The following is a 26,137-nucleotide window of genomic DNA, read 5'->3' as shown; positions in this document are numbered from 1 at the left end:
AAAATATATTCAAAATATGAAGGACACTGGATTAAAAAGGGCCTTTTAATAACTTCACTTTTCCTGTTTTCCCCCCACCTGATAATTATTTGCTGTAGTATGTAAACCATACATAAAAAAAGGAGTCTTTTAATATAAACTGATTGATTTGATTATCAGGAAAGGATTTTGATTTTTAATTGACCGTTTTACCAGAGGTTTGCCAAAGAAATTCAAATCTCTCTGAGTAGGGACGTAGTAAATCAAATATTGTGACATAGATCTGAAATTAACTTCTCCCCACCCCACCAAAAAATAAAATTAAAAAAAAAATTCACACTCTCTCGCTTAAAAGCACAACACAACACATTTAAAAGGAAATATCTGAGGGCTATTTTTTTGGGGAGTGGGCGCAGGAAGACAACTTGAGACATGATTTTATTGCATTTTGTTTTACTCTTTAAATGACCCATTTAAAGGTCCATTTTAACTCTATTCTTACAGATAAGGCTATCCATGAAAATCAGGCATTTCCCTGTAGGAAGAACACACACATACTTCATCACATATTGTGCTTTACAGACATCTCTAAACAGTTGTTGCGCTTCACTAGAATGTCTGAAGGGAAGACCACCCCAGGTAGTTGGCTGCAGACACATCCTAGCAGCATGGCACATAGTTATGATTTGACACATATAGTCTTTATAAATCCAATGTCTATGAAGTCAAACAAATCTCCTTCTTATTTATAGTAACAGGCAAGAGCAGATCTCTGCCGTCTTGTTACACAGATGGTTATAACATTTTTATAGTTAACTTACAACCACTGATGCCTGAGGAATAGACACACATCTGCCCCAAACTGCCAATCCCATAGGCTCTTTCTTTTCAGCTACCAGAAACATAGTTGAAATAGGTGTAAAAAGCCCATCTATATAAATGTTCTACACAATTTGTGCATGTGTGTATACATGCCCACACATAATATATAAATTATTTTGAGTATTTATATTACATATAAAAATATAATACACAGATTGCACAACGTTGGAGTGTAATATCCTGTTCAGCAGGTACAAATGTGAACAATCTACTATTTGACTGGTACATTCCTCCTAGCAGAGGATATTTCAAGCAACCAGAAAATAATAAAAGATGATATACCAAAACATGCGAGTCAAACCTCATCACAATAGACTAGCCTTTTATGAGATTCTAAACAACTGGAGGAAATTATAATAAAGTATTGACTATTTTGCCAGCAAAAATGCTCTGATTTTCAGACTATTATTGTACAGAACATCCATATCCCCATTTACAGTATTCTAAACAATCTTTGAAAAACAGTATTTACAAGCCTACAAATCAATAATTTATTGATAATATAAAATAACTTCAAGGATCCATATGCACTTTATAAACTGTGGCCCATATACTCCATCTCACTGCCTAGTTCAGGAAAAAGAACTATGGATTAGGGCCTGGCAGGCTTATGCAAAGAAAGAAAGTGGTTAACAGAGGTGCTCTCGCACTACATGTAGACGTCTTTCCCCATTTGCTGTAACTCCACACACCTTCTAGGCTCTAAGAAGTGTGCGGGCCAAGGTTTGGAAGAAGAGCTAGCTACTCTAAGTAACATGCTTCCTTTTTCACCCTATGGCCATTCCAATGGAGAAAGGTCAGAGTTGATGCTGCCTAAAGAGATGAACTATGTTCAAACCCTTACATTAACCAAAATCACTCTAATAGTTAGGAAGGAGAATGTATTTAGAAAAGTCAAGTGATAAGTAACAAGTGCTGAATACACCAGACTAGATCAAAATCAATTAAAGCTTAAGAGAGCTGATGAAATCCTTGCCTATGATAGTATGGTTGCGAATTAATTACAAATTAATAAGTTCAATCATTAATACACCTAAAGCAAGTCTCCCTCAACTCCCCCCTGCCACCAACTAGTACAGGTCCCGTCACTGCAACAGGGAGAACTGTGTGCAGAGCACTTTAACATTGGTACTGAAAGTGCAGACAGTACAGACCATGAGCCAACACTTCAGGTGAACCTAAAAATGGCAACCAGATTTAATATCATCTAGAATTTTTAAATTAATTTTTGGGAGAAAGGAAGGTGGTAGTGGTTTGTTTTAGGTTTTATTTTTGCTGTATTTGCTATTATATTTCTTTGCTGGTTGCCTCTATTTATAACTGGCCTTGTAATAATTTTTTTCCCTCTTAGCAAGAAAAAAAATTACTTTTTACTATTAAGAGTCATTTTTTGCAGAATGGAAAAATGCAGACTTTAATGACAAAATTATATTTAAAAATTGAAATGATACTAACACGTTCTTTGCAGCAGCACAGTGTTCAAAGTGACATTTCTCCAAGATTCAGAATTGTAAAGTTACCAAGTAAAGCTGACCACACATCTCCAGTGACAGAGCAATGACATTGTCATCTTGATCAAATGCCACAATTTAGACAATGCTTCTCAGCTAATTTACTCACCCTCAGAAATCCATCTTAAAATTAAAAGCATGTGGGAGCAACAAGACAATAAAGAACAAACTGATGTAAAAAGAAGGCAGGTAAAAGAAAGAAGGGAGGACAAGCCATGGAGGGCATCATGGGCTTCTATATAGTAACAAAAACCACAACTGTACAGCCCATCTCTCCTTCACTCCCACAAACTGCAAACTTCTCAGCTCAATTCCATTTCAATAGCAGGTGTCAACTATCATTCAGATGGACATCTACTTTCTTTTAATGACACATTTCACTGAGCAAACAAAACTGAAAGGGATTAATATTTACACTGTATTCAAAGAAGTGACTGAAAAACAACTTTAAATATTGTAATTTAAATATGAAATAACCTTGTCCTTAAAAAAACACTCCATATCATCAGAACAGATGTTTATAAACAGCATATTTTCTATAGAGAAAGATAGAAATAATAGGGAAAGTGTTATCTTGTCTATTTTCACTGACAAACATTTCTAAGCTGCTGCTTCAAAACAAGTTGACTGATCAATTAATAAGGTCTTACTCTAACTACTGTTTTATGGAACTCAAAAAGGACTATAAAATAGTTATTGCCCTGTCGTTTGTATCCCATAGCAAAAAACAAAGTGATGACAAACAAGAGTAACCTTTTTTCTCACTATAAATACCACATTTCATTACAATATAAATGCAAAAATGTATTTGTAGAACATCTCTCATCTGTGACAACAAATTATTGATTCACTCAGTATTTGTAAAATATCATAGACATCTGGTGAAAGATCGGAGGAGCAAAGAAGAGAAAATGTGGTACTAATATCTAAAGTAGTAAAGGATGATGATCATTGCAGTTACCATCCAGCAGGTTTAACTATTATATAGAAGACGACAACTCTATAAACAATCGAGAGGGCAACAGAATTATGAACAATAGGTAGTGTTTATGAAGAACACCGACTTCTGGTTTTGACAGAATTACAAAATTAGTGTATCAAGGGACTGAAACACAGATAATGTGTTTCAATTTTATAAAACATTTGACTCATGGAAAGTTAAAATCAATGGAATCAGTTTTGAGAGTGATAAAAATATTCTCACATGGACTGAAAGCTGGCTGAAGAACCAAACAAGAAGATCAATAAATGAAAAATAAACTGGACTATATTCAATAAAAGTGAGAAACCTGGAAAACAGTAATGCCTAAAGAGACCTGGGGGTAACAGCACATATAGCTAATTAGAAGCAAGCTTACTGTGTGATACAGCAGCAAAAAGTGTTATCTGTGGTTGCATACAAAGAAGAAATGCATCACTGTGCAGAGAGGTAATCATTCTCTATGCCACTTTCATGAGAGCACTAGTATTTGAGACAGAAGGCTGAACAATGCAGCAAACTCCATTACTGCTAAGTAAAAAAAAAAAAAAAAAAAAAAAAAAAAAGACTAGCCTGGGTAAGGCAGCAGCAGGCTGCAGAGGTCTTGAATAGTAGACTAAAAACCTCACTATTTTTTGATTTAGGAAAAGCATCAAATGCATAGGCTAGAAAACAGTGGCTTTTTATGACTTTCTACTGTACTTAGTGTACACGAACAATTCATAGTCAAGTTCATGACCTTTGGGAACAAACTTAATACATTAGCTCAGCTGATATTGAAATCTACAACTGTTCTTCACTGTGGAAGTTGTAAAACAGCTTTACTGTGATTTTTAAGCTGTTTCTGATAACATTCCATTCGCTACCTGATGTTTAAATAAATAAATACAGTATTAGATCAACTATAAAACCAAAGCATTCATCGCTTTCCCCTTTAATATACTGGTAAAATCTCTTGACTATGGCTCAGTTAGATGATAATCTATGCCACATTTATAAATTATAAAATATTAAATTTAGGAAAACACAGTTACTGCACTGGTTTCAGTGCTCTCCATCATTAAAAGCAGTAGCAGAAGGTAAGGCACTGCCTGCAGCATGACCACGTTCCTCTCAGACCAATTTTCTGTTCTGTATTAATGCTTTGATTCATTTCTAGTGCATAAAATTGCTGTGATGGTATAGAAAACGATGAACAACTTCTTCATGATCTCTGTTTCATTCTCATGCATATTAAATGTTGCCCTAACAGCTGACAAAAGACAGATCTGAAATTCAAGCTAGTAGTAATAATGAAGCAGAGTGGCCTGGGTACTAAGCTAGAAAAAAGGAAAAGTACAGATATTTTCAATGGGCCCCTCTTTATGCAAGATGACAGGACTCCTCTCACTACATACCAGTTTGTTATGGTGTTGAGTTGGGAACTGATAAAGGTTGGGGCTTCCAGCCCAGGAATTTGGTTCCCACTCATTCAGGATTTGGACTACAACAGCAGCGGCACAGCTGGGTATGGGGGCTAGGGTAATTCAGGCATTGGCATTCAGAAGCATACAGAATGTACATGACACCCCCAGGTAGGGAATTTTTCGTTGTTCATTTTTCATTGTTTTCATTCCAGATGCGGGAAGACAGGCCATGCCGACAGTGGCACAGATCTATGGGCACAGCACTGTTTATGGGTGGGCATCCAGGCTGTCTGAGTGTTCGCAGCTAGGGCTTAGTGATGAAGCAGTCCTGAGCTAGCCCAGAAGGAGGGGCATATTATGGGACCAGCTGATACTACTTCTGTATACATGCCATTTCTGTGGCACATGCCACTTCTGTATACTGGGGGCTTATCAGTGGGCACCAGATATAATTGTGGTGCAATGTGGGGGAAATGATTTAGGAATGTGTAAAGGGATAGCCTGAATGCTTAGAGTTCAGAGGGACTTGGGGCTGATCCTGGAACTTTTTCTAGGTGTAAAAAGGTTATGATAGGACATGCACATGCAGGGTGTTGCAGGGAACAGTGAAGCACTTCCTGGGGTCAACAAGGCTAGGAAGTATGTGAATTGGGAGGTGGCCAAATTCATGGGGTTCGGGGAGGGGGAGAGGGGATGTCAGTAATTTTGCATCCTGACATAGCAGCCTAATCAAACCGTATGTAGTATCTCCTGTCCTTATTCCAGTATAATGAGACAATACATATGTTTTCTAAAAGCAGAGGTGAGGCTGGAATTCCTATAGTAGCATGGATTACACTGTGAATGTGTGCTCCATAAACAGAGCATTTCAGATGCTGTTATACTAGCAGCCAATTTATAACTTGTAAGGTCTTCACTTTTACTTATCCCACATCAGCTACCTAAACCAATATTTTATAGATGAAAATCCATTTTACCCAATTAAAACCCAACATAACAGTTTTCAACTTCCAATAATAAAAAAGCCAGCTTTTTTTTGGTAGTTATACTTACTGTGGTAGTGCCCGAAGGCTCAATTGAGATTAGAGTTTCATTGTGCTAGGCACTGTACAAATACATAGGCTGACATGCTCCCCCCTCCCCAAGGCTGGAATCTAATATAAAACAACTAATGCAAGGAACCAAGGGAGTGTGTCATGGAGAGAGAGGATGAGGGTAACAATGAAATCATGTGGTTTCACAGATTAAATGCACAATCTGAGATTTCAGAATGTCTTTTTTTTCTTTGAAGTTTACTGTGGGGGCAGAAGTGAGGTGAGATGGCAGGAGCAGGATGAGTTACTGGGAGGAAGCAAGCAACAGAGAAGGAAAAGGAAGAATGGAGGGAAGGGGGACAGAGACAGGCAGCGGAGGAACTCTGTTAGACAGCGGTAGGAGGGGGAAGGGGCAAACAATCACCAGACAGAACACCCTGTGTAACACATAGGCCTTGATACTCTGGTCATCTAAACTCTCTTGATATGGAGTGGGGGATTGTAGAGAGCTGGTTGCAGCTCGCTCCCTGATTCAGGGCTGTCCAGCTCTAGCATAACGTAGAGCTCCCTCCTGTGCAGCCCTAACTTACACTACTGGCTTGAAGTCCCTCCAGAGTGGAGAATTTGGTGCACCAGAGCTATACTCTGCTCTGCCCCTTTCCTCATCGTCCTGCCCAAACTCCCTCCCAGCATCCCCTCCTTCCTATTACACTGAGAACCCAGGGTGGAAGGAGCATGAGGAGGCTGGTGATGGAATCGTTGGCTGATCTCCTCCATGCAGGCAAAATTCTGCCCCAGCTGTTTTTGGCCAGTTTATGGCCATTAAATGCTGCTTGCACAGCACAGAGTGGACTGGAGTCTCCGGCATACAGAATGGTGCTATCACCGATGTCCAGGAAGAGTTTCATACCAGCCCCACTGCAGCTGCTCCCACTCCCATGTTGCTGGGGAAGTCTCTACTACCCTTGAGGGCTGGCTATACCCTCAAAAGTTTCTGCCCTTCCTCATTCTCAGCCCACATGACTAAGGGATGGGGGGGCACTACTTGAGTGGGGAGATGCCTCCATAAGAGTAACTCAAATAATACCAAATAATTGGCACTTTCAAGCTATTGGTCAAAATTGAATAGCTTCTACTTTAATAATACTCCTAATACTTAGATTTCCAGTGACAGGTTTTTGTTTATATTAAACACAAATAACTAGATGTGTTAAGAAAATAGTACTGAAAAATATAGCATATTAAATAAGGGCACAAAAGAAAGACATGTTAGTCCTAAGTGGTGCACAGGATCTGTTGCAAGATGTGAATATAGCTGAACCGCTTTGTAATAGTGACCATTATATAACTAAATTTAACATTCTTGTGGAGGAGGAAATACCAAAGAAACCAACCACAGTAGCATTTAACTTCAAAAAGGGGAACTACACAAAAATGAGGAGGCTAGTTAAATGGAAATTAAAAGATAAAGTCACAAGAGTGAAATGCCTGCAAGATGCATGGGAACTTTTAAAAAACACCATAAGGCTCAAACAGGACCAAAAAATGCCACCAGGACTAAACACAGTAAAAGAAGCAGTTAAAGACATCTTTTAAATCCTACTGAGAAAACAGAAAGTAGCATAAACTCTGGCAAGTCAAGTGTAAAAGCATAATTAAACAGGTCAAAAAAGAATTTGAAGAGCCACCAGGAAAAGACACAAAAACTAATAAAATTTTAAGATTGTCAGGCTTCCTGTTTCTGATGATCAATCAGTGGGGCCACTGGATGATCGAGTTGCTAAAGGAGTACTCAAGGAAGACAAGGCTATTGCAGTGAAGCTAAATGAATTCTTTGCATCGATCTTCACTGCAAAATTATGAGGAAGACTCCCACAGCTGAGCTATTCTTTTAGGTGACAAATCTGAGCAACTGTCCCAGACTGAGGTGCTAATAGAGGTGATTTGGGAACAAATTGATAAATTAAAGAATAATAAATCACCACAACCAGATGGTATTCACCCAAAAGTTCTGAAGGAACTCAAATATGAAATTGCAGACTGTGGTATGTAAACTATTGCTTAAATCAGCCTTTACATCAGATGACTGGAGAATAGGTAATGTAACACCAATTTTTAAAAAAGGCTCCAGAGGCGATTCTAGCAATTACTTGCTGGTAAGCCTAACTTCAGGCAAACTGGTTGAAACTACAGCATAGAACAGAATTACCAGACACATAGATGAATGTGATATGCTGGGGAGAGTCAACATAGCTTTTGTAAAGGGAAATCATGCCTCAACAATGCACTATCATTCTTGGCACGGGGCCGGGGGGGGGGGGGGGGGGCTGTGTCAAAAACATGTGCACAAGGTTGATCTAGTGGTTCAAGTGTACTTGGACTTTCAGAAAGCCTTTGATAAAGTCCCTCACCAAATCCTCTTAATCGAAGTGTGCAGTCATGGGATAAAAGGGAAGGCCCTCTCATAGATCAGTAACTGGTTAAAAGTCAGGAAACAAAGGGTAGTAACAAAATAGTCAGTTTTCACAGTGGAGAGATATAAATAGCAGACTGCCCATAAGGATCAATACTGGGACCAGTGCTGTTCAACATATTCATAAATGATCTGGAAAAAAGGGTAAAGAGCGATGTGTCAAAGTCTGCAGATGATACAAAATTACTGAAGATACTTAAATCCAAAACGGACTACAAAGGGGTCTAACAAAACTGTGTGACAAGGTACCAAAATGGCAGATGAAATTAAATGTTGACAAATGCAAAGTAATGCATGCTAGATAACCATATCCCAACTATACATAAAAAATGATGAGGTCTAAGTCAGCTATTACCACTCAAGAAAGATCTTGGAGTCATTGTGGATAGTTTTCTGAAAACACCTACTCAAGGCACAGCAGCAGTCAAAAAAGCTAACAGAATGTTAGCAACCATAAGAAAAAGGATAGGTAAGACAGAAAATATAATGCCACTACATAAATGAATGGTTCATCCACACCTTAAATACTATGTGCAGTTCTGGTCGCCCCATCTCAGCAAAGACATAATAGAATTTAAAAAGTACAGAGAAGGGCAACAAAAACGATTACCGGTATGGAACAGCTTCCATATGAGGAGAGGTTAAAAAGACTGGTACTCTTCAACTTAGACAAGACATGACTTGGGGGAGAGGGGGAAATATGACAGAGGTCTATAAATTTATGAATGGTGTAGAGAAATTGAATACGGAAATATTATTTACCTCTTCACATAACACAAGAACTAGGGGTCACACAATGAAATTAATAGGCATCAGGTTTAAAACAAACATAAGGAAGTACTTCACACCATGCACAGTCAACCTGTGGAACTCATTGCCAGGGGATGTTGTGAAGGCCAAAAGTATAATTGGTTCAAATAAGCATTAGATAAGTTCATGGAGAATAGGTCCATCAATGGCTATTAGCCAAGATGATCAGGGACGCAACCTCATGCTTTGGGTGTTCCTAAACCTCTGACTGCTAAAAGCTGGAACTGGACAACAGGAGATGGATCACTTGATAAATTGCCCTGTTCTGTTTGTTCCCTCTGAAGCATCTGGCACTGGCCAACACTGAAAGATGGGATACTGTGCTAGATGGACCACTGGTGTGACCCAGTATGACTGTTCTTATGACAATTCATCTGAGAGAGCCCAAACAGCAGAAACAGCATACAACACATATGCTAAATCAGTTTAGGTCTACATTCTTCAGAGAACTGTGGAAACTGAACATGCTTTCCTGCTGTTTATCCAAAACAGCACAAGCAAAAGAACAAACAAAGGATGGTCTGAGGTTTTGGTCATTTTCATAAAATAAAAACCAAAGTTTTTTTCTTGTTTATACAACACAACAGGTACTGCATAGTATACCACATATGGACTGATTAATAGAACTTCCTACCTCAGCTTCATTCTCTCATGCATTCTCCCATGCTGGATACACTGTTCTTCCAATTCATCATTTCTTTTCTGCATCTTCTCCAGTCTGTCATGAACATACTCATTTTCCTGACTAAGCTGGCTGACTTCAGACCTAAAGTAGTAAAAACACAGTGGTGATGGATGTTGTCAGATTTCATCCTATAGTGGGCCATCACTATGTAGTCTCAACCTTTATAAGACTTCTGTACATGTATGTGTAAATAGGCTCTTATTAGAACCTACAGAAACAAACATTTTACCTAGTAAGCCACATCCTAGCATCTGGAGACATGACACTGTGGTATGCCACCTTTTGGTAACCCAGTTATAATAAGAGCAGCCTCTCACTTATAGATATGTAAAAACCCACTTATGCAAGATCACAATTCCCCTTGCTTGGTGTGGACAATCAGACTAAGGACTGATTTTAAAGACAACTGGCCATTTTTGGTGTCAAATGAGGTCAATGGAGTTGTATCAGATTTACAATAGATCAGGACCTGAAAGCAAATAGGCGATGGAATGCCTAGTTTGACAATCCTGACAGGGTTTAAGCAGGAGAGAGGTCTTTGAGCAGCTCATTAGCTGTGGAGTGGAATGAGGACTGGGATGGCTTTGTGCATACCTACCAGCAGAAACTCGGATGCGTTGGGGACATTAGGTGCTTCCAGGGTTAAGTGGCAGCTAAGCAATTCTGTGAATGTCAGTGGGACATAAATATTGGACATACGCACATACATCCTTTTGTGAATCTAGTCCTCTGTGTCTATGTGCTAGATACAGTACAGAACTGGAAACCAGGCACTCTTCAGTTCTAATCCTGGATCTGACACAGACTCCTTCAGCAGCTTTGGACAAATCATTTATTTGAATTTCCTAATATGTAAAAGGGAATAACGGTCAAGGAAGACTCCCCAACTGTGGGGGCACTAGGACCAAGGTGGTGTCTCCCCTTTCCACCATCACGTGGGCTTGGGAGAAGACTGCAGAGAGGAGCCAGACAGAAACTCCAGCCTGCAGGGACGGAAGAAGCCAAAGTGGGATCCTTTGGCCATTCAGAGAACTTTCTACAGTTTTGACTGGACTTTCTCTGCCCTGTGCTGATTGGCTGCTCCAACCTTCTCCTTCCATTTCCCCTTTCTCCAGTGTCTCTTCATCTTAGCGTCACTCCTCTTCTCCCCTTGCCTGTCCCCCTCATTGCTTTTCCCTTCAACATCCCCTCTCCCTTTCCTTTAGCTTATCATTCCTAACTAAACCCACCAAACATAAAATAAATAAAATATAATGGAAATAATGTGATGTTTGTTGCCATCAACTGTTTACTCTGATTGTAACCTCTTAGGGGACGGGACTGTCTTTTTGTTCTGTGTTTGTGCAGCTCCTAGCACAATGGGTCCAGTGCATGACTTGAGGTCTCATAGGTGCTACAGAAATACAAATAAATATCAGTAACCCACCTCACAGGGTTTTTCAGATTAATTACTGAATGGTTTATAAAACACGTTGAGACCTATGAGTAAAAGGTACTATTATAAGAGCAAAGTATTAATTTTATTAATAAACCAAAACTGCTACGTTGAGCTTCAGAGTATATTTATCAGAAGATGAATAGCAAGGATCACGTTTTATTCATTGTACATGACAGTAATTTCATCTTTCAACATCTCAGTTTACCCATGTGTAAGATGGGGATAATACAACTTAGTACCTCACAGGGCACTGTAAGACTTAATAGATGAAGACATATTAAGTGTCTTGAGTCATTTTGACAGAAAAGTCATTAAGAGCAAATTATCATCATCACATATCCATAGCATACCATTACTATTGTAACTAGTGAAACTAAATATAAAAGTTATGAATATATCCTAGTGCAGTGGTTCTGAATGAGGGGTATGCGTGCCCATGGGGGTACTCAGAGGTCTTCCAGGGGGTACATCAACTCATCTAGATATTTGCCTAGTTTTACAACAAGCTACCTAAAAAACCATTAGCAAAGTCAGTACAAACTGAAATTTCACAGGCAATGACTTGTTTATACTGCTCTATATATTATACGCTGAAATGTAAGTACAATATTAATATTCTAATTGATTTATTTTACAATTATATGGTAAAAATGAGAAACTAAGCAATTTTTCAGTAATAGTGTGCTGTGACACTTGTATTTTTAGGTCTTATTTTGTAAGCAAGTAGTTTTTCCGTGAGGTAAAACTTGGGGTACGCAAGACAAATCAGACTCCTGAAAAGGGTACAATCGTCTGGAAAAATTGAGAAACATGGGCCTAATGGAATGACTGAATTCTAGGGGAGAAATTCTCTTCCAATTGTGACACCCAGGTGCTGCTCTGGTGGCATATGAGACATAAAAAGGCTGCAGTAGAATGGGGGAGAAAGCAGCATAGGGCCAGTGCAACTGGTTTGCCTCTGCTCTCCTCATAAACCCTCATGTGCTGGGTATGGAAGGGAAGTGTGTTGGAAGGATGAGGGGCAACACTATAGCACATAGCACTGTGGGGATTCTGGGTTATGATACAGCCCTCAGGAAGCCGCTGTTAAGTCTGAGCAGCTCATAGCTACTCTAATTTACATCACTGGCTACACCAGTCCCTGCAGAAGCCCAGAACTTGGACAGCAGAAAGATGGCTTATAATACACCACCTTGCAGTGCTGCCAACTCCCACAATTTTATCTCAAGTCTCTAGATATTTGGTGTTTTTCCTAGAGCGCCAAGATTCGTGTGATTACGTAAGAATCTCAGCCTTCATTTAAAACAAAGGCTAGTTTCTATCCCGAACTGCTGTGAAAGTTTTGAAAACATAACCTAAGGGCACCCTAAAATTCAAAATCCAGGAGGCAAATAAATATTCAATTTTTTTTAAAACATAATTTTTAAGTCACTCCATTTTTGGAGGTCTGATTCATGACTTTTTTTTAAACACTTGGATTCGGTAAAAGTTCTTTTCCCCTACTTCCTTCTACACTGTGTCTTTTGCACTGTACTTCTTACAGCCACAGTACAGAATCAGAGCTTAGCTGTTTTATTCAACAATGTCTATTCTTACTCCTCAGAAAACCAGTCAATTTTATAGTATTACAATGACAAGTGCTGTAAAGTAACATTTTTATTGACATAATTGGGATTGGGATAATTCTTCTTTAAGTGGATAGCATATCATCTTAATGATTTGCTTTTGAACACAGATTTCACATCCTGGTACCACTAACTTGGGCAAGCTACTGCTGGTGTTGAGTGTAATGAGTGCAGTCTCTAAACAAAATATCAACCCAACATGCAGAAAAATAGTTCAACCGGGTGTATGTTCTTTACTTCAATTAAACTCACACAGTTGGACACCTACTGTTGCCAAAACAGTAATATAATTTATACATTATAGTCCAAACAGTAAAACTACACTAAAAGTCATTTAACAATATTTATAACACCATAAAATACAGTGTTAAAATATATGAACTGCAATATGTACCAAAATTGTAAAATTTGTTTCTCATCATCAGTGATTAAAACCAGGATCATTGCTCTAGCTTCAATACTCACAACCCTGGTGACAGATTAGAATTCAAATCTTAATGATCAATTTACAATTAACAAGATAGAAGTGAAACAAATTAAACCAACCATTATATATAACGAGACCCAATGGACTCCCATTGTTCCCCTTAATTACAAAACGCAAATCACAAATACACAATGGGCAGTGTTAAGCATCAATCCACAAGTCTAGGAACTCAGACAGTAACAATCAGAAAAAATGAACCAAACAACACAAAAAACCCTCCAAAGGACTACATTTTGATTTTTTTACACTTGCATGTGTATACTGTACCTTAATATACACTATCTTCTATGCAACCTGAGGGGTGTATAATCTGTTCAGTATTCTGTCCTGAGATCTATCTAGCCCTAGGTAGGGGTTAGCTCACAATAAAAGGTTTTACCTAACAAAAAACATATTACAGTTATCATACAGGAACCATGTATGAAGTATAGTGAGGTAGATACATAGCTGGAGGTAACATTTCATATAAATGCATTTGTAAAGCTTAAACTTAGTCTGCTTCTTCTAAATGTTCAAACATCTTATATAAGAAGTCTATACTTCTATTGGATCTCTTATTGCAAAAGCGTAAGTGTTTTTACACACATTAATTAATATAACACGAGTCCTATGATGCTAAGTATTATCCACATTTTACCAATGGGGAAACTGAGTCACAGAGGTTCCCAAGTAGCATGGCAAACAACATATCTAGGAAGAGAAATCATATGTTCTGATCCCAGACCTCTGCTCTAATCACTAGACTAGTCACTCTAATGTGCTGTGTAGAATCCAGGATTTTGGCAGTAACTGAAGCCTATGGTTTGGCCACTATTCCAGAATGCAGCAAAAGTGTCTTCCATTCAGACAAATAGGGCACACTGAATAAACTATATGATCAGAATCTGTTTTGAATACTATATATAGGCACCATATTATGAAATCTGCAAGAGAGGATGGGAAAGTCAATGGCACACTGGGCACTCTGACACATTACTTCCTCTGGTCATTCAAATCACAACTGCTAAAATCATCTTTCTTGTCTGCAATTCTAACCTCATCTCACCAAATCCCTCTACTAGCTTCCCATTTTCCACCATCTTTATTTCAATCTTCTTGTCCTTACCTTCAAGACCCTTGACAATTCTGCCTCTCCCAACTTATCCATTCTTGTTTCTGGATTGAATCAAACCGCCATTCCCTCCATTCCAATTATGTCAGCCTCAACCCACCTCATTAATGATCTGGAGGATGGCGTGGACTGCACCCTCAGCAAGTTTGCAGATGACACTAAACTGGGAGGAGTGGTAGATACACTGGAGGGTAAAGATAGGATACAGAGGGACCTAGACAAATTAGAGGATTGGGTCAAAAGAAAACTGATGAGGTTCAACAAGGACAAGTGCAGAGTCCTGCACTTAGGATGGAAGAATCCCATGCACTGCTACAGACTAGAGACCAAGTGGCTAGGCAGCAGTTCTGCAGAAAAGGACTAGGGGTTACAGTGGACAAGAAGCTGGATGAGAGTCAACAGTGCGCCCTTGTTGCCAAGAAGGCTAATGGCATTTTGGGCTGCATAAGTAGGAGCACTGCCAACAGATTAAGGGACGTGATCATTCCACTCTATTCCACATTGGTGAGGCCTCATCTGGAGTACTGTCTCCAGTTTTGGGTCCCACACTACAAGAAGGATGTGGAAAAATTGGAAAGAGTCCAGTGGAGGGCAATAAAAATTATTAGGGGGCTGGAGCACATGATTTATGAGGAGAGGCTGAGGGGACTGGGATTATTTAGTCTGCAGGAGAGAAGAATGAGGGGGGATTTGATAGCTGCTTTCAACTACCTGAAAGGGGGTTCCAAAAAGGATGGATCTAGACTGTTCTCAGTGGTAGCAGATGACAGAACAAGGAGTAATGGTTTCAAGTTGCAGTGGGGGAGGTTTAGGTTGGATATTAAGAAAAACTTTTTCACTAGGAGGGTTGTGAAGAACTGGAATGGGTTATCTAGGGAGGTGGTGGAATTTCCTTCCTTAGATATTTTTAAGGTCAGGCTTGACAAATCCCTGGCTGAGATGATTTAGTAGGGGACTGGTCCTGCTTTGAGCAGGGGGTTGGACTAGATGACCTCCTGAGATCCCTTCCAACCCTGGTATTTTATGATTCTACGTTATGTGAACAGGTGGAATAATTCCTATTTCAATTATTTTAAATTATTACTTTGCCTGCAGCCAATTATGGCTTCAAGCTTCACCAGCTCTCTGAATACTTCCTATTTTGTGAGTCTTCTTATGTTACTCTTACAATGTTGGACAATCTGAAAGGCAGATTGACTGGCAAAAGTGTTACTTGTTTACCTCCTGAGGAACCAGCATGACATTTGCAACAGGGGAGTCTCTTTTTAAACTGACCCATTTTACATTCCCTCCATTTTAATCCCTTCTCCAAATCCTTTGCTTACCAAATTCACTTTGGATGAAATTCACCCCATATGGAGAGTATGCATAAAGTCTACGCTCCACTCAATACTCACTCTGTCCTGCAAGTAAGATTTAATGGGGGATAGGCCTGTGAAGGCCCTCTGCAAAGAGGTAAGTTTCACTCTTTTGGAATACAAAATCAAATGGCTTATTTTATTTATATCACATATGAACACAGAATCTCAGTGCTAGAACCACAAAGTATCCCAATTCTTTGCAGAATAACCTTCTTCTAGCTTAAGGACATGTTATGAACAGGACATAACACTATACTGTATATGGATATAGTGCAACTCTAAACTCCTACTTTTACTCAATTACTTTAGAGTCTAATTTTTTAGTTGTTCCACATGTAGAACTACCATTTACTTCAATGGTAATGCCACATGAATGGAGGCTATAGAATCAGACACTTACTGAGCAGCAATTTTCACAAGAGTTTGCGGAGAGGGAAGATGTGATGAAGATCCAGAACCACTAGCTAGTGTGTGCTACTGTAAACTAAATGACTTATTTAAAAAAATTTAAGTCATTTAACCCCAGATACTCAACAGAATTCAGCTTCTTCGTGTGACATGAAGATATTTAACTGAATATTTATTATTTTTAGCATAATTTCAAACAACATTAGAATTGTAGCAAACTGACTTTTAATTTATTAATTTTTATTTGAAGAATACTAATCCTAAGAAGAGTATAATATGTGATTTCTCAGATCTGAATAGTCCAAGTAATTTAAATGGAAACACCATTTGAAAAGTATAAAATTAGAAATACCCTGGGCAAAATCCCATCTTGGTTTCTCAAGTTGCAGATGTCATAACAGATTTGGAATAGGTGTGGATAACAGGTTTTAGAAGAAGAGAATAATAAATATAAATAAAAAAATACAGTAACTCACTTTTAAGTAGCAAGGCTAGTGTAAAAATGACACCTACCTGTTTTTTTCTGTTACATGTTCCAGCTTCCTTGCCAACGTACAACATTCCTCCTTTAATTTTGCTATGAATGTATTCTGGGAGGTCAGCAAAGAATCCAGTTCATTCACTAGAAATTATATTTTTATATTTATAAAATTAAGACTTGATACAAAGATTTAAAATATTTTCTTATTCACCCCGCCCCTACTTTTTTAAAAATATGGTTTAAATTCCAGGCATTTGAACATGGGATAATGATCTAATCACATTTTACCAAAGAATGGCTAAACTTAAGAATTTCTGAAAAATCTAAGCCACTTCTTCCCCCAGACATCCACAAACATTTATTTCAACCTTTCCAGCAATTCTTCATTAGGGCATAATCTTGCAAGGTGCAGAGTGCCTTCTACTTCTCTTGACATCATAAATGGAGTGTGAGCATCACCTCACACTACCAGGCCTTTGAACAGTTGTCCTTACTGCCTCTTTCTGGTAGGATGACCAAGAAGTCTCATTCACAACGGACATGCAGATAACTCAACAAAGAGGGTATCTGAGGTGATAATGGACCAAAGCCTTTTGTGACAAACTACCATAAATGCCATATTCACTCTTATTGGTTTTCCTTAAATTTGAGAATGTTATGTTCATGAGGGGCATCTGATTGGCAAACACTAGGCTTTGAAGTCCTCCATATACCCAGCAGGTACAGGATCAGGAACAGTGGTGAGCTGGATCCGGTTCGCTGGAACTGGTTGTTAAATTTAGAAGCCCTTTTAGAAACAGTTGTCCCGTGACAACTGGTTCTAAAAGGGCTTCTAAATTTAACAACCGGCCAAAAGTGGCGCCTTAGGCGCTGACTCCGTGGGTGCTCCGGGGCTGGAGCACCCATGGGGAAAATTTGGTGGGTGCAGAGCACCCACCGGCAGCTCCCTGCCCTGCGCCCAGCCCCAGCTCACCTCAACTCCGCCTCCTTGGGCCTGAACGCACCACCCTGCTCTGCTTCCCTGCCCCTCCGGCTTCCTGCGAATCAGCTGTTCACGCAGGAAGCTGGGGAGGGCTGAGAAGCAGGCGGTGGCTTCACGCTCAGGCCCAGGGAGGCGGAGCGGAGGTGAGCTGGGGGGGGGCGGCGAGGAGGGCCGCCCAAGCCACAGCAGATAACCTGGGGGGCGCGCAGGGGAACCGCTCCCTGCCCCAGCTCACCTCCGCCTCCTTCAGCCTGAGCGCAAAGCCTTCGCCTGCTTCTCAGCCCTCCCCAGCTTCCCACGCGAACCGCTGATTTGAGGGAAGCCGGGGGGGGCGGGGGGGGACGGGGCGTGAAGAAGCAGAGAGGGGTGGCGCGTTCAGGGGCGGAGGCAGAGCAGAGGTGAGCTGGGGCCGGGTGCGGGGTGGGGAGCTGCCGGTGGGGGCTCTGCACCCACCAAATTTTCCCCGTGGGGGCTCCAGCCCCATAGCACCCATGGAGACGGCGCCTAAAGCGCCACTTTTGATGTGATCAGTGGGGGGAGCGGCCGCGCCCCCTGTTCCCCCCCAGCTACACTACCCCGCCCCTAGGAGCCAGAGGGACCTGCCGGATGCTTCCTGGGAGCCACCCCAGGTAAGCATCACCGGGACTCCCCACCTCTTCCCCCGGCAGGTCCCTCTGGCTCTTAGGGGTGTGGTGGGGTGGGGTGGGCACTCACTACAGTAGCTCACAAGACCTTCTGTCTGGTTCTGGGGGCAGTCAGGGGACGGGGTGGATGGGCAGGGGTCCCGGGGGGGGGGCATCAAGGAACGCGGGGGGTTGGATGGGGCAGGAGTCCGGGGGGCGGGGGCGGGCCACGATCCCCTCATGGGGTGAGGAGGGAACCGGTTGTTAAGATTTTGGCAGCTCATTACTGATCAGGAGTGATAATGTCCTTACTGGGCCCCCCAAGGTATGCTATCCATCTTTGCAGAAATCAGCTCATTTAGTTCTTAGTTTTTCCTATTGAGTCTGACAACCAGCATTTGACAAATATGAGGTCTATGTCCATTGGGAACTGCACTTAGACCACCATTTTATATTGATTAGTTTCTGTTACTATTGACCTAAACTAAACTTGGGCTAAAACGTCTTACCTAGAAATCAAAGGTCTTCAATATTCAAGTGAGAAGACCCTGTGTTCCCTAAATTTCTAGTCTTAAAATCATTCCTGAAACTGTAAATAATTTGTTTGTATTGTTACTAGATTCCTTCATATTTAATAAATGATATATAATGAAATACATTTTATACAATTATGACTAGAATATTGTAGTACTTTCATCTGTACGCAACTTACAGTAGTAGTATACAACACCCCCTATAATACATAGATGCATAATACCGGAAATCTTTATGTACAAAATGACCATTTTTTCAACTCTTCCCACTCTTACTAGAGATATAAAGTTGACACATTCAATCTTGTTTCAATACACTCAAATTAAACCATAGGTTATGGACCAGGAGGGGCAAGAAAGTTAGTTTTCCTTAATTTGTGCCAAATTACAGCTGCCCATATGCAGATGTGCTGGACAGAATGGGGAAAGAAGACAGAGAGCTCCTTTCCCTCTACCATCTCTGTGTAGAAGGCAGTCATAATGCAGCTGTTTGTATTCCCTTAACACAAAGCAAGGCCCACTAGTACCAGTGACAGTGCTGCAGGAGGCATGTCTGCATAGGACAGAGGGTGGATGTGGCCCCACCACCTCTTGTACCAGTTAGCACTGGCTGGGAAGGAATGCCAGGTACCTCTTTTCTACAGGTGTTAAGAACATAACGTAAGAATGGCCATATTGGGTCAGACCAAAGGTCCATCCAGCCCAGTATCCTGTCTACCAACAGTGGCCAATGCCAGGTGCCCCAGAGGGTGTGAACCTAACAGGTAATGATCAAGTGATCTCTCTCCTGCCATCCATCTCCACCCTCTGACAAACAGGGGCTAGGGACACCATTCCTTACCCATCCTGGCTAATAGCCACTAATGCACTTAACTGGATACATTCATGGAGGTTCTCTTTTAAACCCTGTTATAGTCCTAGCCTTCACAACCTCCTCAGGCAAGGAGTTCCACAGGTTGACTGTGCGCTGAGGGAAGAACTTCCTTTTATTTGTTTTAAACCTGCTGCCCATTAATTTCATTTGGTGGCCCCTAGTTCTTATATTATGGGAACAAGTAAACAACTTTTCCTTATTCACTTTCTCCACACCACTCATGATTTTATATACCTCTATCATATCCCCGCTTAGTCTCCTCTTTTCCAAGCTGAAAAGTCCTAGCCTCTTTAATCTCTCCTCATATGGGACCCGTTCCAAACCCCTAATCATTTTAGTTGCCCTTTTCTGAACCTTTTCTAATGCCAGTTACAGGGGTAGCAGGCGAATGTGTTTTCCCCAGAAAAATGGTAAGCATCCTATTCTGCAAATTTATAGCATCCTCCTCCACCATCGTGTAGATGTTACAGATTTCCCCCCATCCTAGCATTCCATAGGGTCTAAGAGCTATAATTTGAGCCTTTGTTAACAATGTAATTGGTTAAATATTAAATGTGGAGTTATCCTTATTTTGCCTAATGCCATTCATAAACATGGAGCATTACAATGGTAAAACGTTTTGACTGTAAACAAATGAAACTGCATATTCTGAAAGTCCCTTTCAGATTAAAGGTAAAAAGCTAGAGGTCAGCTAAGCCAATGTGATGAAGGATGTCCGCTTCCAGCCAAGCTGTCAGCTATGGTCAATGCCTTGTATTAGTAAATTTAAACTACAGTAGTGATAACTTGAAGAATGCAAAGGATTAAACATCCTTGTTCTAGACTGCGGGAAAAACATACCAATGCTAAAAATGTTTGAGGCTGCAAAGATTAAATAAAGGAACATATCAATTTGGAGCCAGTGAATTACATCCAGCTGCGACAGTGAATTAAGAACCGATTAATGGTTAAAGCTTTTCTCCAGTTTGGATGCTGAAGCAAACTCATTAAGCTTTTAGAGTAGCTATAATGTGTGTACTGTGGGAACTGTTCAATGCTATTCAGGAGACTTTAACTGTAAGCTCAGAGCATTTCCCGCAGAGCTTCTGATGCTATTTTCTTTATATAACATGTGTGCCTGAAAATCCAGCCAAAAACAAGCCCTTTGTTTTTCTACTTTGTTGTGGTCTCTCTCAGCTTTACGTTTCTTGAATACAGGTAAATAAACTCATAATCCAGATGGTGCAACAGATGTGAGAGCAGCACTCTGAAATCAACAGACAGTGGGCAATACTTTCCATTTTCTCTTTTAAACGCTAACTAATATGTAATTCGGAATCTCCGGTGTAGTTAGCATCTGCTCCCTTCGGCCAGCCAAAGGTTACAGGTGTTCCTGATGTCATTTCACAGTAAGGCATGGGCCTGGCTTGTGAATAAGTGCCCAGGCTCTAATCTTTTTCTACCACCTACCAGTTTTATCATGCTGGGCCTCCATTTGCTGCATCTTCTGTGTCAGCTCCTGCTCTCTTTGCTCCGCCTGAAGGGCTCGGGTCTTTGCTTCATTGCTAAGACTGTGCTGAATACTTTCTTTCTCCAGTCTATAAAAACAGAAATACAAAATATATACTACTCTACAGATGAGTCAAATGCCAAACTGGATAGTTCAACTGATAATTTAAAAAATTTGGTCTAGCTTTACACAACAAACATTTTCCCCACATGCACACTTGAAGTTGAACATGTCAACCTCTCTCTTTCAATGACAAACACACCCTAGTGGCTAGCAGAAAATGGACAAAAGCATGACCTACTTTCTGAGTGAAAAAGGATTCCTTTTCCAGAGAATAATCCATGTATTCTTGGATTATACTTTATAATATTAAATGAATCCTCTGCTATAAGAAAGCCTCCCTTAAGATCCAGTTTGCCTTGTGCAGTTTATCTGTTCTCTCTTGTAACTGTTATATATTTCATCTAGTGATAAAGTTGAGGGGCCTGATCCTGAGATGAACTAAACTTCCTGTGAAATTAATGGGCGTTGAGTCAATGGCAACAGTTCCCACAGTGCTCACATTACAGCTATTCTAAAAGCTTAATGAGTTTGCTTAAGCATCCAAACAGGAGAAAAGCTTCCACCATTCATTTAAGATAACAGAAGATGAAGGTAGAGCCCTGTGGGTTTCAAAGACGCAAAATATTGTAACATGAAACAAAACAAAAAACAACATGTAAAACAAAATAGAACAAAAAAATTAACCCTGCAGCAGCAGCTCCTGTCCTTTGGGCCTGGACCCTGCGACCTGGCACACAGGGTCACAGTTCCACTCAGGTTTGCCTCAGGTTAACCGATGGGAGGGAGAAATTTGAGTTGAGACCTGGTGTCCAGAGCAGGGAGACCTGGGGTCCAGAGCAGGGAACTGGATCCAGCCCCTTGGCACAGAAGCTGCTGCTGCTGTGGGACAGGATTGTTCTGCAGCCCCTCCCACAGAAGACAGACAGACAGACAGACAGACACACACACACGCACATACAGAGCCTGGGGGCCTGCACACATGTACGCACACCCCCTACGGACAGGACCTGACTACTCCCTCCTGGGGTCAGGACCTGAGTGCTCCCACCTATCCAGGCCTCCCACACACACCCTCCAGGAACAGGACCTGACCCAGCACTCCTCAGGGCTCACACACACATATATTCCCAGTGTAGGACCCAACCCCTCCTTGTGGAGACAGAACCTGACACACTTCCCCCCTCCCGCCCCCCAAGGCCTCCCACTTAAACTCCCAGAGGCAGGACTCAACCCACCTGCCCCTGAGCAGCCCATCTCCCTAGGGGCAGGACTCAATCCCTCCCACAATACAACAAAATACATAAAAAAATTATAAAAAATAAAGGCATCCAATACCTCACAGGAAACAGTTAACATGTCACAGGAGACTGATCCTGCGTGTGTAAACATTTAGGGCTTATGCAATAAGGCTGTACGCAGGTGACTAATTGCCAGTCCCACTACTAAGGTCTGAAGACACAAGTTTGCTAGCAATTTACTTGACTGAATATACAAGATGTGGCAATCACTACAGAGTCAAAATAAATGTCAAGTAACCACATACCATGCAAACTTTTTCTTTGACACACATGCTGCAAAGACAGCACTGGTAACAAGGAAGGGAAAGATATGCATATATTAGATAATGGCCTGTGCTGCAAAGGGGTTTAGTTCTGCTATGAACCACTGCAAAGACTGGATCTAGAGTGAACCTAACCCAGAATTTGAGAATGCTCATGTATATGGGGGTTGATCCTAGGTTAAAAAAAAAAAATTCTACAGTTCTGCTGTAACTACTTTAATTGGCTTAAGAATACCTTGAAAGTACAATTTAAGAAATTATTTTATTATTCTCAGTGATATTACTCATTGCATCGGGCTACAAAATAAGATGACAGTTCTGGGAATGGGTCACACGAGGATAGTGCCACACCTCATTTGGCTGCTGCACTTAACCTTTGGCTTTGTGCCTAAAAACCCATCTGAGATATTACAATATCTCAGCATGACATACACAATGTTACATCTTCTTGCTTACATTTATGCCAAAGCAATATAAATGGGGGGTGGGTTACATTACACTCTAATTCCTGGACCCAATGTTGCAATTTGACCTCAGACAAAACTCTCCTTGAAGGCAGTGGGAGCTTCGCCTGAGGTGGGATGGGACCTGATGTGACACAAAGACGACATGTTGGCCGACGGAAAAAAGAAGAAAAAAAAAATAAAAAGAAAGGAAAGTTTGAAGAAAAACATGTTTTGTCATGGAAACATTACAGAATAAAATGTGCCTCATCATATCATTCACAATCCTTGTTTTGAAAGCAAACCTTTCTTTAAATCACATTAAACTAGATTGTGCCTCATCTTGGGCCAGGCACAGACACAGTATCAGTTCTCATGTTTCTGGCAAGGATCAAGGAAGGCCAACGCTGACAGTAGCATGAAACTTGTGAAGAGGGTACACATGCCTCTTCGACATAATGGCGAGCAGGGGTGGGTAAGGACACTCAGGCTTGTGGTCCTCCATTACCCCTGGAAGGATTGTGCCTCTCTTTCATGCACAATGGGTAAAATTTTCAAAAGCGCTTAGGTTACTTAGGGCAGGTCTACACTACAGCCAGGATCGACGCTCTGAGATCGATCTACTGGCGGTCGATTTAGTGGGTCCAGTAAAGACCTGCCAAATCGACTGCAGATCGCTCTCTAGTCAACCGCTATACTTTACCCCCGATGAGAAGAGTAAGGTAAGTCGACAGGAGATGTTCTCCCGTTGACCCCCCGCGGTGTAGATCTCGCGGTAACTCGATCTAAGGTACATCGACTCCAGCTACGTTACTCATGTAGCTGGAGTTGCATAGTATAGGTCGACTTACCGCCGTAGAGTAGACATAGCCTCAGGCTCCGACGTCCCATTTTCTAAAGTGACACAGGCACTTAGGAAATCTACTTCCCATTGACTTTCAAGAACACTTAAGTTCCTAACTGCCTAGTCACTTTTGAAAATTACACCAAATATCTCTATAAGCAGCTGCCAGTACACAGACCCATCTTGTCCATTGTACTTTACATCACTTCAGTAGCACAATCTTAGTAAGGACTTGAATTTAAAAGACGTTTCTGAACTGTCTTGTCATCAATAACCAAAATAACATTAAGAGCAATGAGCCTAAGGAAAAAAACTGAAAATCAAAGAGCATCCTTTGTCTTGCTCACACACAATAGGAAAAAAATTAAAGACTGAGCCTAATGTCAGTAAAAATGAAATCTCATTACATTTATTTATTTTAATCTTGATGGACAAGCCTTAAAATAATCAACAAACTCTACTACATTTATCAATGTCTGACACCAAAATTAGAGCTAAAGCCATTGTAATGTAATAAGGGATCAAAATTAGAAAGTCCTCTGAAGGGTAAAATAAAGATTTTTTTAATAACAAAGAACAGCCTTTTTCTTCTTTAATAATACACCACCTACCTCTTACACAATGCTTTTTATCTATAGATCCCAAATCACTTTGCAAAGGAGACAAGAATCAGTATCCCCATTTTACAGATGGGGAAACTTAGGTACAGAGACATGAAACAAATCTTAACTACTCTTTTCAAATCAGAAATATTTTCTGTTTATGCATTTCAGCGTTTCCTGGGAATTGGACTGTTACCAGAGGAGGGGAGAGATTTAAGGAACTGTGGTCAGATCATGTACGTGTTCTATGCTTTTACCACAATAATTACCAGGAACACCAGTTTTGTTTTTTGATTTTTTAAAATCAGATTTTGTTTCAAACAAAAGTATATATTTAAATTTGACTACTCATAGGAGCGAAGACTTGCACAATGAGCTTTTCAGTTCTCAGTCACCAAAATGTGTACCACATGGGGCATGAGGAAACAGAAAACCTTTGACATGAAGGATTCTCAAATATTTTCAGAATGTGGCTCACATTTTAATGCAGATTGTCTCATGGACCTTTTATCTTCCCAATGAAAGTCCCATAGACCACTTTTCCTCCCATTCACAATAATATAGACAACTCCCTGGCAATTATCACATTTGGTTACACAGAAGCAAATATATTCACAAGGTATTTTAATGCATTTTAGCAGCTGGAAATAGGGAGGAAGAACAGCATACAACCAGCTAGTTTTCTGTGAACCACCAGCATGTGCTCCACACACCACAGTTTGGGAATTTTTGTTCTAAAGCCAGATAATGGTATGAACATAGCCCAGCCATATGGGTAGCAAACAAATTGTGATTAGGAGATTGCAATCCATATTCATAATTTGAAAAAGTTTGTATTTGCTGGTCTAACTGTATAATGTTCCTGCAGTCACTCTGTACATAGAATTCCCACTGTACTCAAGGGGAATTCTGCACGAGACTAACAGCAGCATCAAATCATTTCAAAGCACTAGAAATTAAATATTAAGAAAAAATCCTGTATTGGATGTAGTCTATGAACTAACAGGCCTTGTTGGTCTCAAAACATGTATTATTCCACATACAGAATAATTAAATATGGGACAAACCTAAACACCTTTCACTTCAAAGGCAAAGCACACTTCTTTGACCACGCCTTTTTTAACGTGAACACACAGCAGCATGTACATTAAAAAACAAAACAAAATAAAAATCCTTAAACAGAATCCTACAAAAACAAGACCCTTTGCTACACACAATATTCTCTCCCCAGGGAGAAGAGGAGAGAGATGCTAATCACATAACTTAAGCCACTACCTGAAGGCACTCAACTACTACAATGATGAGGGCAGTAGAAGGACCTATATAAAAAAGTTTGACAGAATTTCCTACAAGTTCTCTGGTCCATCCTTCCTAATCCATTTTCAGATTACAGCTATGTTGCAAGTAGAAGGGCAAGCATGCAGCTTCTTCACAACTTCTTCTGATACTAAGG

General features: G+C 40.5%; 1 protein-coding gene across 9 annotated transcripts in view; it reads right to left on the bottom strand.

Annotated features, from left to right (window-relative positions):
- SDCCAG8 (SHH signaling and ciliogenesis regulator SDCCAG8) overlaps positions 1-26,137 on the bottom strand; it is a 157,522-nt gene that overhangs the window by 48,420 nt on the left and 82,965 nt on the right. For 6 of the 9 annotated variants that reach the window (XM_074948919.1, XM_074948920.1, XM_074948922.1 and 3 more), the window contains 3 exons: positions 21,132-21,259; positions 16,703-16,811; positions 9,709-9,840 (listed from right to left, as the gene is read on the bottom strand). The exons of 1 other annotated variant lie outside the window; for it this stretch is intronic. In XM_074948919.1, coding sequence (XP_074805020.1) covers positions 9,709-9,840; positions 16,703-16,811; positions 21,132-21,259 — 369 coding nt within the window. The remainder of the gene's footprint in view (positions 1-9,708; positions 9,841-16,702; positions 16,812-21,131; positions 21,260-26,137) is intronic. 2 more of the 9 variants (XM_074948924.1, XM_074948926.1) reach the window with 1 other exon arrangement.

The sequence above is a fragment of the Natator depressus genome, chromosome 3 (assembly GCF_965152275.1).
Source record: "Natator depressus isolate rNatDep1 chromosome 3, rNatDep2.hap1, whole genome shotgun sequence".
NCBI lineage: Eukaryota > Metazoa > Chordata > Testudines > Cheloniidae > Natator > Natator depressus.
The sequence above is the reverse complement of the archived record's forward strand: the minus strand, read 5'-3'. Positions and strand labels throughout refer to the sequence as shown.